Source organism: Mastomys coucha, unplaced genomic scaffold, assembly GCF_008632895.1.
Source record: "Mastomys coucha isolate ucsf_1 unplaced genomic scaffold, UCSF_Mcou_1 pScaffold15, whole genome shotgun sequence".
NCBI lineage: Eukaryota > Metazoa > Chordata > Mammalia > Rodentia > Muridae > Mastomys > Mastomys coucha.
Window position 1 is genome coordinate 13,293,085 of NW_022196897.1, and position 11,525 is coordinate 13,304,609.

Genomic DNA, 11,525 nt, shown 5'->3' on the forward strand with positions numbered 1-11,525 from the left:
TAGCCTTTCTCTTTCTCTTCCCCTTCTCCCCCTCCCCATGGTGACTTCCTTGGTCTCCGTGCTAGGGGTCACTGAACTCACCAAAGAGCAGCTGCCCAGTAAACCTGCATTTAATATCCTCTAATCCAACCTGGCTTGAACTGGCTCATTTTGTAAGACCCTGACTCTCAGTCGGTGGTACTTACTTCGAGATGCCCCAAGTGAGACACCAAGATGCAAATCAATGCAAAAGCAATCGATTTATTTTCTGGTGCATGGGGTTGACCTTTAATTAGTCCTTCAAGGTGAATTACTAGAAGGTGACCCTGAATGGCTATTACTTTTATACTTTTTAGGGGCACAGGTTACATTAGCAAGGTTACAGTTCAGACTTATTGGCTAAGCATGTTGACTAGCTATTAACTATTGGCTAGCAAGCATGACACACATTTGAACTCTACCTGGGACTTTCCAGGGGGCCAGGTGACAATTAGTACATTCTGAGAATGTTTTTTACTCAAGAATGTTCCTGTGAATGGAGAATGGAACTTGGCCTAGCCTTGACCACAAGTGGGAAGGAGAAGCTGTAAAACCCCTTAGTGTCCCTCATTCCCTGCTTTTTCTTGTACAAGCTCCAATCCTGGAGCTATGCTCAGGGGTCTTGGGTGACTAACTCATATTCTTCAGGTCTGTCCTCAGGGTCTCATATTGTTGGCACAGGACCATCAGCCACACTGCTTTTATTCTCTCTTTTATGAAGGCTATAAGCTTGTTCAGTATGCAGGGTCCAAAGGTCAACAACAGCAGAACAATTAGGGGTCCTATCAAAGTGGATATGAGGATGGTTAACCAAGGGGAGGAGTTAAACCAAGACTCCGAACCAGCCGTGACTCTGTTCTCTTTCTCTCTTTCGCTCGGCTAGCCCTTCTCTCACCTTGGCCATTGAATCTTTACTCCCGAAATGGTCTCCAGTATGTACTTCCCTATGTTTCACACTCCCAGGTAGCACAGAAAAAAGTGGTTGGACCTCTCCTCCATTGGCCTGCTGCTGGCTTCTCCCATCTAGGGGGAACAAATATATATGGTGGTTTCTTGAAGACATTCCTCAACTTTGGGTGTCAGCACCTTAAGCCCCACCCTTCAAGGCTGCTTCTGGGACACAGTTTAAATTCGCAAGTCCCTCATCCCGTATATTTGGGCAATCCCTCCCCCTGTGTCTCTAGTGTTGGGTATCCCAGGAGTCAAAGCCCACTACTAACTTACAGAGATCAAAGACAAGGTCTGGCCACCAGATATAAGGTGGGTGTTCCTCTGTGGAACCACAGACCAAGCTATGTTCCCCAGTGGCTGAGAGTACTTGCCACGTCACTTTGGTAGGGTTATGGGGGCTGCTGAGGCTCAGTACCAGAAGGAAGATACACCATAGCCATCTCATGGTTTCTTTAGCCTTGCAGAAGGGTGGGTGATCTTGAGCTTGAGGGGGTTGCTCAGGTGTCTGGCTGCTATCCAGTTGTGTCAGACACAGGTGCTGGTCTGATGTGAGTTACATGAATCCAGGCAGTTACATGAAATTCATCCACTTTAACAGAGGTTGAGGTGGTCAACAACACTAGGAATGACCCTTTCCACTTTGTTTCCAAGTTTTCAGCACAATGCCTCTTAACATATACCCAATCTCCAACTTGGTACTCGTGTGGAACCTCTGGGGTACCTGTGTTATACAGGGCACTAAATGTAGGCTACAATTCCTGGTGGCTGATCTGGAAAGCTTGCCATACAATCCTTGTCAGCCTGAAAAGTCTGTGTGTGTGTGTGTGTGTGTGTGTGTGTGTGTGTATGTCAAGAGCTGGGGTCAAGGGAGTGGGGGTCCCATACAGGATCTCAAAAGGGGTCAGGTTAAAATGGTAGGGGGTGCTCTGGGCTCAGAACAGGGCCGGGGAAGGAGCACCACCCAGTCAGTGCCAGTCTCCAAGGACAGTTTAGTTAAGTTCTCTCTTAAGGTTCTGTTCATTCTCTCTACCCTCCCTGATCTTTGGGGACAGCATGACAATGGAGCTTCCAATTAGTCCCCAATATCTCTGCCAATCCATGACTTACTTTAGAGACAAAAGCAGGACTACTGTCTGATCCAATTACCTTGGGCACTCTGAACCTCGGGAAAATTTCCTCTAATATCTCCTTGGCTACCATAGTAGTTGTTTCCTGCTTGGTGGAGAAAACCTCAAACTATCCAGAGAAAGTATCCACAAACACTAGATCGTATTTATAACTATTTTTTCCTGGCCTCTGTAAAATCAACCTCCCAATATACTCCAGGCTGTTCTCCCCTAGGTGCTTTGCCCTGTTTACTCTTGGCCACATAAGCATTTACTTGCTGGCATACCTTACACCGTTCTACTATCTCTCTGGCCCAAAACCTGAGGTCCATTATATATACTTTTCCCAGCAGGTGTCTCTTGCAGGCCCATAACCAGGATAGGCTCCTGCATAGCCACTTCTCCAGCCACTTGGTCTACCTGGTTATTGCCCCAAGCCACTGAGTCTCTTTCTTTCTGATGTCCTGGGCAATGAATAATACTCACAGTTTAAAACTTCATCAGGGCATCCAAGAGATCCAAGATTTCCTGCTTGTTTTTTTTTTTTTTTAATTTCTTTTCCCTCTGATGTGAGCAGTCTTCTCTCTTGGTATATAGCCCCATGAATGTGGGCTGTAGCAAAGGCATACTGGCACACCTGCTATCTGTGTAGATGTTAATTTTCTTGCCAGCCCCAAGTTCCAAGGCTTTGGTGAGGGCAATTAGTTCCACTTTCCGCACCGACGTTTGGAGGTTGGGGGTTGGGGGAGTAGAGGTTCAGCACAGTTGACATTTGTGCCGTCCATCACAGTAGCACCCACTTGTCTCTGACTTTCATGGAGAAAACTGCTCCCATCTGTAAAGCAGGTAGTCTTGGCTCCTGGCAGGGGTCCAGCCGGAGAGGGGCTGGAATTGAGCAGGCCAGAGCAAGTAGGGCTGGCAAAGGTCCTGAGTTCAATTCCCAGCAGCCACACACATGATGGCTCATGGCCATCTGTACAGCTACAGTGTACTCATACACATAAAATAAATAAAATAAATGTAAAAAAAGATAGCATTGAGCTGAAGATTAGTATGGGAATTTTGGAACAATTATCTTCCTAAGAGGAATTTTAATTTTCCTTTCATCAGGAGTCTAGGAGGTTAGCAGCCAGGAGCCATCCTAACCCAGGATCAAGGCTTGACTCTGGGTTACTGAACAAAACAGAGCAAGTAGTTGATGTTTACCCGGGTTCTGATTTATCCTGCTCACTTTTTTTAAAAAAAAGATTTTGTTTATTATATATATATATATATATATATATATATATATATATATAGTAGCTGTCTTCAGACACTCCAGAAGAGGAAGTCAGATCTCTAGTTATAGATGGTTGTGAGCCACCATGCAGTTGCTGGGATTTGAACTCAGAAGAGCAGTCGGTGTTCTTAACCACTGAGCCATCTCTCCAACCCTCCCGCTCACTTTTATGAGTGTGAGCCAAGGTCTTGGCTAGAGGCCAATTCCCTACCACCTCCCCAGCCCCTCCAGGACAGTGGGCCACATACAGTCCACTTACAACTTCTGCTCTCAGTAGCTCTGATGATCTGATGGTGGGTAGTCCAGGCTGCAGACTGCTTCCGAGGGGCCTAAGGGTCTGGCCCTTAGGTAGTTTTGGCCCAGCAGGAGATGCATGGAGAATGGACAGATCCAGACATGGGAACAGAGTGAACAAGACAGTCTGGCTGCAGGACTGGCTGCTGGAGCCAGTGGAAGGACACAGGCCAGCAAAGCACAAGGTTGTGAGGGCCAGTGGGGGTGATGACGGAGACGTATAAAAGTCTTAGAGGCAGTTTTTTATGTTTTTGATTATTGGAACAGAAGATGTCCGAGACAGCAGTTTCTGGACAGACAACTTGAGTTTGACCAGCCAGGACTTGGACTTGACCTGCTTGGTCAAGGATGGTACTCTGGCCTACTTGGCCTGTTGGTGAAGAACAGACTCAGCTGGGGAGAAGGCAAAGTGGCCAGCTTACTCCTGAACTTTCCCGGGAAAGAAGGTGTGGACAGACATGGAATTTGGCATCATACTATTGATTAGAACAGATCCTGGGCCTCTCTCATCTCGCTGGGCACCACAGTTTAACAGCGCCCTCCTCCACCTTGAGTAATTTGGCTTTGAGAAAGATCGGGATGATATCCAGGCAGCCAGTGACCACCCACACCAAGTCACTCAGAGGCATAAACTGTTTCCTGGTTGGAGACATCCTGTAGTGTGCCAGCACCTCTGGGAGAATGAAGGTGATCCTTCTGACTGCCGCTCTTCTTGCTTTGGTCTCTATGACCTGGCTGCAGGCAGTATGGCTGGGAAGGCTGGACCCGAAGCAGGTAACAGCCTTTCAGGACAGCAGGTCCTAGGGGCCAGGCCCCACCTTTGAGGTCACACAGCTTTTGGGTCCCCAAGGGTCAGTGTGTAAAGTTGTGGATGGAGGGAGTTGGAGTTGTGTGGCGGAGGGAGCGTTCAGGGAAGACAGCTAGGTGTCTAGCTGATGCTTCCTCTAGCTCCTTGGGCCCTGGTACATCCTGGCTGTGGCCTCCCGTGCAAAGGATTTCATGGTGGAGAAGGACATGAAAAATGTGGAAGGTGTCGTGGTGACTCTTACTCCAGATAACAAATTGAGAATTCAGTCCTCTCAACATGGGTGAGTTGGTAATCTCCGTGCTAAGCTTCCTCAGAAGGAACACCATCACCAGAGGGAGGGGCTGCAGGGTTTGTCTACCTGGGTGCTCCTGGATGCATGGGGCAGGGACCCCATGTTCCCCACCCCGCTGTGCTTTCCAGAGAAAGCTCCCTGTCTTCCTGGGCTCCCAGGCCACTCTCCTCTTTCTCCTGAGCTCCCTAGAGTAGTATGTTCTCTGCATCTGTTGCACTTCCTCTTCTTACTGGACGCTGGCTCATTCATGTTCTGCCAGCCTCTTGAATCTGTGCCCCTGGCCTCTATACTCCTTTGTCCTTGATGGCTTGGCTGGCACTGGTCTGCATGCAGCCCTTCTGTGAGCCTTTTGGAGCCTGTGGAAGTTGGTCCATGCGTTTGGTCCTCAGGGCTACCTGGTTGGTCATAAAGTCAATCTCTTCAGGAAGGAGGTCATCAAGTCTTCATGCCAGTGGCCTATGGGGTCAAGCTGTTCTTGTCTAGTGGATTAACACACACAGCAGGCCCTGGGGGACCTAGTGGGGTGGTGGGGAAGTGGAATCTCTCTGTGTCTCTGTTTCTTCATCTCTGTCTCTGACTGTCTCTCTCTTTCTCTTTGAGACAGGGTTTCTCTGCATAGCCCTGCCTGTCTTGGAATTTGTTCTGTAGAGCCACCATAGTCTCTACTGATGGATCTGGCTGGCCTTGGATTCAGAAGTATACTTCCCTCTGCTGGGATGTACGGCATTTGCCATCACTGCCAGGCTAGGATCAATGTCTCTTAAATGTGGCTCAATTGATCTGCCAGGGAGGCAGCCTGGGGCTTAGAGAAAGCCTTTCTCTCCTCCTGAGTGACTACTCAGTCCCCTTAATCTGCTGGAGAAGGGGATGGCAGGGCCTCTTTCCCCTATGGGCCTGGGAAGACATGGAGGAGCAGGGGCAGAGAGGTCTCAGTTAAGGTGCATCTTCCGAGTAGCTTTTATGAACACCAACCACATATCTGGCCAAAGTTGCTCAATAACGAATGGGTAGGTAGGTTTCTGTGAGGCCAGCAGAACAAAACACTCATAGGCATCTGGGCAGTCTTGGGCCTGTGTAGTGTGGGATGGATCTCAGGAGAGTCGTCTATTCTATTAGTTCTTTGTTTGTTGTTCTTTGAAATGTATTGAGAAGTTAATAACCGGAATCTGTAAAGGCAGGCACTTGAGTCCATCTCTTCCACCTTGTTTTGGTCAGCCAGTTTTGGCCAGCTAGGGCCTTTGTTTTGTGACTCCTACTTTGTAAGAGTGCTTTGTCACCCTGTGTCATAGTGACCACTCTCGCCACCATTTTCCCAAATGGAAAGTTTGTCCCCAGGAGGCAACCTTTCATCACCATGGCAAAATACCCAAGATAAACAATGTATAAGGATGGAAGGTTTACGTAGGCCCATGAGTTCAAAGGTCCCAGTCCTTGGTTACCACTGATCCTGTTGTCTTGAGACTATGGTAGCTTACTACATCATAGTAGAGGACACGTGGAAGAGGCAACTCACTTCATGGTGCTTTGAAGGAGAGAGAGAAGATAAGAAAGAGGAGGAGGAGGAGGAGGGGAAGAAAGGGAGTCATCTCAATTTCCCCTTGAAGGACACATCTCCAGTGACCAAGCTTCCTCGTACCAGTCTCTACTTGTTCCCTCCAGTACTGGCAAAGACATCAAGTTTACATAAGGCCTATGGGGACATTCCAGATCTACACTGTAACATCCAGTTCCACTGGCTCCTCATCCTCTTCCCAGCCAGTGATACCTCCTCTGTGCTTTCTGTCTCCCATCCAAGGACTGAAGACCCCTGAGAAATCTCCCTACAGAGCCCATCCTGTTGTAATTGGGTAGGCCCATGCCTCTAGCTCCCCAGGCTAGGAGTGTAGGTATAGATGGCTCACCACCCAGCACTTGTACCTGTCCCTGATACAGAGAGCTCAAACATGTATAGGCCTTCTATGCTTCCTTCCTAGTGAGCTCTCTTTCAGTATTCTGCATATTTGTTTCTCTACAATGTTTCTTACTTGTTGGTGAGAAAGGGGAGTTTAATTAGTCTGTGATAAAAACTAGTTACAAATATATTTCCCAGTTTGATCTTCTGATGTCAGGGGTCTTTTTCAAAATATTTTATGTGTGTGAACATTTTGTCTACATTCATGTCTGTGTACCATGTGTGTCTGGTGCCCACAAGAGTCAGAAAAGGTCATCAGATCCCATGGTATTGAAATTACAAATGGTTGTGAGCCACCATGTGAGTGTTGGGAACCGAATAACAGACCCCTGTAACAGACCAGTGAGTGAGTGCTCTTAACTGCTGAGCTATTTCTCTGGGCCTGAGGGGAACCTTTTTTTTTTTTTTTTTTAATTTTTGCACTGCATGTGTGCCAGCCTCTGCTTCTGAGGGTTCTATGTGCCATGGCGTAGGGAGGGACTCCTTTCTCTTTCTTATATTTCTAGGATTTGGCCTGGGATAGAAATGTGAGATACACTCAGGTTGCTGTGCAGTCTCACACTGCCCTGCTGGGTAAATTTTCTTTGTTTTTCCTTTTCTACACTGTCCCTCGGATGTCTGTGCAGACCTGGGTGTTGCTGGGGTTTCAGGTGTTCTTCCCTCCGTGTCTGCTGCAGCAGCATGCATGGCTCTTCCTTCAGAACTCCGCAGCATCTCCCACTGCAGACATCTTGTCCCCAGCAATCTTTGAAGCCACTTGTTTTGCCTAGCAGACCTTCTTGCATTTCTCCTGTGGTGTCTTACCTCAGAGCCTGGCACCATGGGGGACTAGGGATCGTGGCACCTCACTTGAATCGCAGGCAGGCTGATGTCTCTTGAGTCGTCAGCACCTAACAGTGTGGGTCCCTTGGGAAATGAAGGGAATGGCTAGTGCTTCTCAGACCCTAGAGTGGGGTTTCTGGGTAACCCAGGCACCATGAAAGAGGTGAGGCCTTCCCCACTGGTGGGCAAGGTGTGACTCTGAGTGGCCCTTCTCCCATTCCTCCTAGGCCAGGTGGATGTCATCAGAGCACTGTGGAGCTGCTGAAGCAAGATTCCCGATGGGTATTTGAGAATCCCTGTGAGTGATGCTCCTGGGTCCCGATCATCAGATCACCAGCAAGGCCAGCCCCTCTGTGCATTCTCACACTGCAGGTGGCAGGGCCAGGCCTGGTGGAAAGGAGACCACTCTGCTCCAGAGCCCTGGGCCCAGCTCTGTGGGTAGCTAAAGGATCCAGGAGTCAGGACCTTGGGGTCAATCTTCAGTGGGAAAGAGGTCCCTGAACAGAGGTCTTAAGACCTAAAATTCCCCATCCCTGTGTGCCCAGATGCCTGTGGGAATCCTAGTCTCGATCCCTGTGGGTTTCGAAGAAAGGGTGCCTGGTTAGTGGTGTTCTTCCTACAACAGGATAGGACTGGGGGAAGGTGACCCACTTGGTCTTTAGTCAACCCAGGCTGAGATGGGACAAACACTCAGCTGTCCATCTGTCAACTAGCAACCAATAACTGCTTCTTGCTGGCACAATGTAGGGGTCAGGGACCTGGGGACAGAGCTTGAGACCTCTGCTGAGGTTGGATAAGGTCTTACCCTGGATCTGTTCCCATCTTAGTGGCCAGTCCAAGCTGGCATAATGGCCCTGCTCCCCTTGCTACCCCTAGATCTTTCATTTGCTTTCTAGCTCTGGGTATATTGGATTATCGGGTACTGGGCACTAACTTCAAAGACTACGCCGTCATCTTCACACAGCTGGAATTTGGGGATGAGGTCTTCAACACAGTAGAGTTGTACAGTAAGTGGGGTCTGGCAAGGTTGCTCAGAGTCCCTGGCACTCCAGACCCAGGTGAATGCTCTGTGTCCTCAGCCCCTAGTGAGGAACATACAGGGCCAAGCCCCTAGCCACTCTGAGGTTGGCTAGGGATTGGGGTAAAGAAAGGGGCAGGGGTCACAGCCACACTCTGGTCACCTCTCAGAGGCTGCTTCTTCATGCCCAGGTCGGACAGAGATGGCCAGCCACGAGGCCATGCAGCTGTTCACCAAATGGATCCAGGGTCTGGGCTTCTCATCTCAACAGCAGGCTCAGCTGCAGAAGGACTGTGAGTGTTGCTAGTATGGGCCTCAGGAGAGCACAGAAAGTTCTGGTGCACGTAAGGAGTGACCAGGGTAATGGTGGCACTTCTGATTTCCCTGATTTGTGGCTCTCAAGGGATCCCCTATGCCCTGTCATAGTCAGGCTGTGTGGACAGACTCCTCAAAGAGGCTTGTGGGTAGGGTCCTGGGAGTTTCTACAGCCCTATTCTCACAATGTTTTGCTTTTTCTACAGTCACTTGTGCACACAAGATCCTCTAGGTAGGCCACCTTTCTGGGCATCACTCTCACCTCCCTGGGAAGCAGGAGGAGCCAGGTGCTCTGGGTGGACCATCTTCAAAGTCTGTGTAGCCCATGGCTCTGCCGGTGGGAAGGTGACAGAAGGTGGGGACAATGGCTATCACAAGCTCGACCCCAACACCTGTCCTGGTTTTCAGTGAATGCCACACTCTGGATATAGCACTACAGCATCCTGGCATCCTGGTGGAGGTGGGCAGGCACTGTCTTTGCACAGTGGCTGGTGGTACTGGTGTTGGTTAGCTGCTCTTGCTTGGGTTGAAAATAAAGTGATTTCACAAGTAAATCTGCCACGATGTGTCTTCTCTGGGGCTGGGGTGGTTCCTGTGCTGTGGAAGAGGACATCGCCAGAGATCCGACCATGGAACCTCAGAGCCGGCTCAGAGACAAAGGGATTTGAAGAATTCCCTTGCTTGAGTTTTTGAGTCTGAAGACAGGGCTGGTAGTTTTTCACTGGGGGCAAAATATAGCCCCTGGAATGGCAGAGGCTGAGGTGCCTGGCTAGGCAAGAACTATGTTGAATAGCTCAGGACATTATTAAGGCAGCCACTGGACTATCAGACTCCAACCATCTATGCCTCTGAGCAGGAAGGCAAGTGAGTGCTGCACAGTAAGAGAGCACAGATGGCATCCACCAATAGCCTAGTGGGTTAGCATCCAGGCTGCCTAGCGGGGAGACACAGAATCCACAGTTGGTCTAGAGGGGGAGGCCAGTATCCACAAGCTTCCTAGCTGAGAGATGGAACCACGGCTCTAGCTCTTCTTTTTCTGCCCATGGTTTTAGCTGCTTGCTGGGAGTGGGCATGGGGCTGATGGTGTTGGCATGGACCTCCCAAAGGGTTGAGCCTGTGGGCCCTCATTATAAATGGGATATCAGGTCTGGAAATGGTGGAATGATGTCATCTATTAGAAAGTAACACATGTCGGTCGGGTAAGGAAGAGGGGGTCAAAGCTTGTACACATGTAAGTGCACCTCCCCACCTCTTCCTTGCCCTGAAAGAGCATCAGTATCCCCCAGACTCTATATATAGCCCTGGGAAGGGAGTCCCAAAGTTTATGCCTAGCTGCCACTACTTCCATCCCTGCTGCTCTGTGTGCATAAATGCCCAAGAGGCAATCTAGGCTTCTGCCTCTCACCTGGGTTATGAGAGTTGTGAGGCACCAGGGCTGGGGGAGGTCTTCCAGGCTGCAGTAGTATGCAGGTGTGTATACTTCTAGCCCTTCAGTAGTGAGAGATATGAGGAGCAGCCTTCATATGGCTTCTGAGAACACTGAGGTGTCCGTCTTCTGGGTCCCTCCCAGGCAGCCAATGTCTGCTGGAGCCAACAATAGCCAGGCTGAAGCCACGCCTGCTCACCTCTTCCCCACCCATCGAAGCAGCCTGAGACTCCGGAGTCGGACTCACCCTCACTCTACAACAGGGCAGATACAGCGAGATATAGGTTTAAACTGAGCTAAGGATGAAGCTGGAGATGGCCTTGGCCATAGCCCTAGTCCTGGCTGTGGTGTCCTGGACACAGGAGTTTTTCCCTAAGGAGGCCCAGACCCTCAACTGGAGCAAGGTGAGCCACATGCCCCTTGGTACTTCATTAGGTTCTAGGGCTAAAGACTGCAAGGACCAGCTCTGGCTGTGAGATCCTCTGAGGTAATGCTCCCGGCAGCTGTGGAGTCCAGCTACGTTGGTTCCCTGTTCTCTCCCACCACGGCCCCAGCCCTGGGACCCCTTCACAGACACCTCCACAAAGGAGCTGAGGCTGTAAGAGGAATAGCAGGGTGCAGAGCCAAGCACTAGATGTGTCCTGAAGCAGGACTGTGGGCATAGTGGCTAGCTTTACTCATAGCACACACAATCACAGGGTTATTAGGAGCAAGGGATTTGCTGTAGGGAAGAGCCTGTGGCTAGTGGCTCAGGGGAAGTGGAAGTGGAAGGACTGAGCATTCGTGTCACAGGGAGGACAAGAGGGAAGGGGCCTCTGAGGTGGGTAGGGTGGACCCAGCCCAGGCTTCAGCCTCTGGGCCACCTGACAAGCCAAGCACTTGCTCCTCTTCAGTCTTGTGTGGACAGACAGGGCAGTACTCCCCTGTAGACACAGATGTGGTCTGGGTCTTGGGAAAGAATCACTTACTAGGTCTACCCTCTGGCTGGGAGCTTAGACAGGCATCGTGGTGTAGCGGCTCACACTGTCCTTCCCCCGTGCCTTGGCAGTTTTCAGGCTTCTGGTACATTATTGCCATCGCCACAGACACCCAGGGGTTCCTACCGGCTAGAGACAAGAGGAAGCTGGGGGCATCTGTGGTCAAGCTGCACAAAACAGGCCAGCTCAGGGTGGTCATGGCCTTCAGCCGGTGAGGGGGTGTGCTGCTCAGGGTGGTCATCGCCTTCAGCCGGTGAGGGGGTGTGCT

At 50.2% G+C, this 11,525-nt stretch overlaps 2 protein-coding genes across 2 annotated transcripts in view; both read left to right on the top strand.

The window, feature by feature from the left end:
• Positions 1 to 4,329: 4,329 nt before the first annotated feature.
• Positions 4,330 to 9,086, top strand: Lcn6 (lipocalin 6). The gene is made up of 6 exons (XM_031373325.1): positions 4,330 to 4,422; positions 4,597 to 4,736; positions 7,749 to 7,819; positions 8,418 to 8,528; positions 8,731 to 8,832; positions 9,061 to 9,086. Exons 1-6 carry the CDS (start codon positions 4,330 to 4,332, stop codon positions 9,084 to 9,086), a joined length of 543 nt encoding a protein of 180 aa, XP_031229185.1.
• Positions 9,087 to 10,582: 1,496 nt separating this feature from the next.
• Positions 10,583 to 11,525, top strand: part of Lcn10 (lipocalin 10) — a 3,278-nt gene continuing 2,335 nt past the window's right edge. The window contains exons 1-2 of the mRNA XM_031373326.1: positions 10,583 to 10,684; positions 11,329 to 11,468. Coding sequence (XP_031229186.1) covers positions 10,583 to 10,684; positions 11,329 to 11,468 — 242 coding nt within the window. The remainder of the gene's footprint in view (positions 10,685 to 11,328; positions 11,469 to 11,525) is intronic.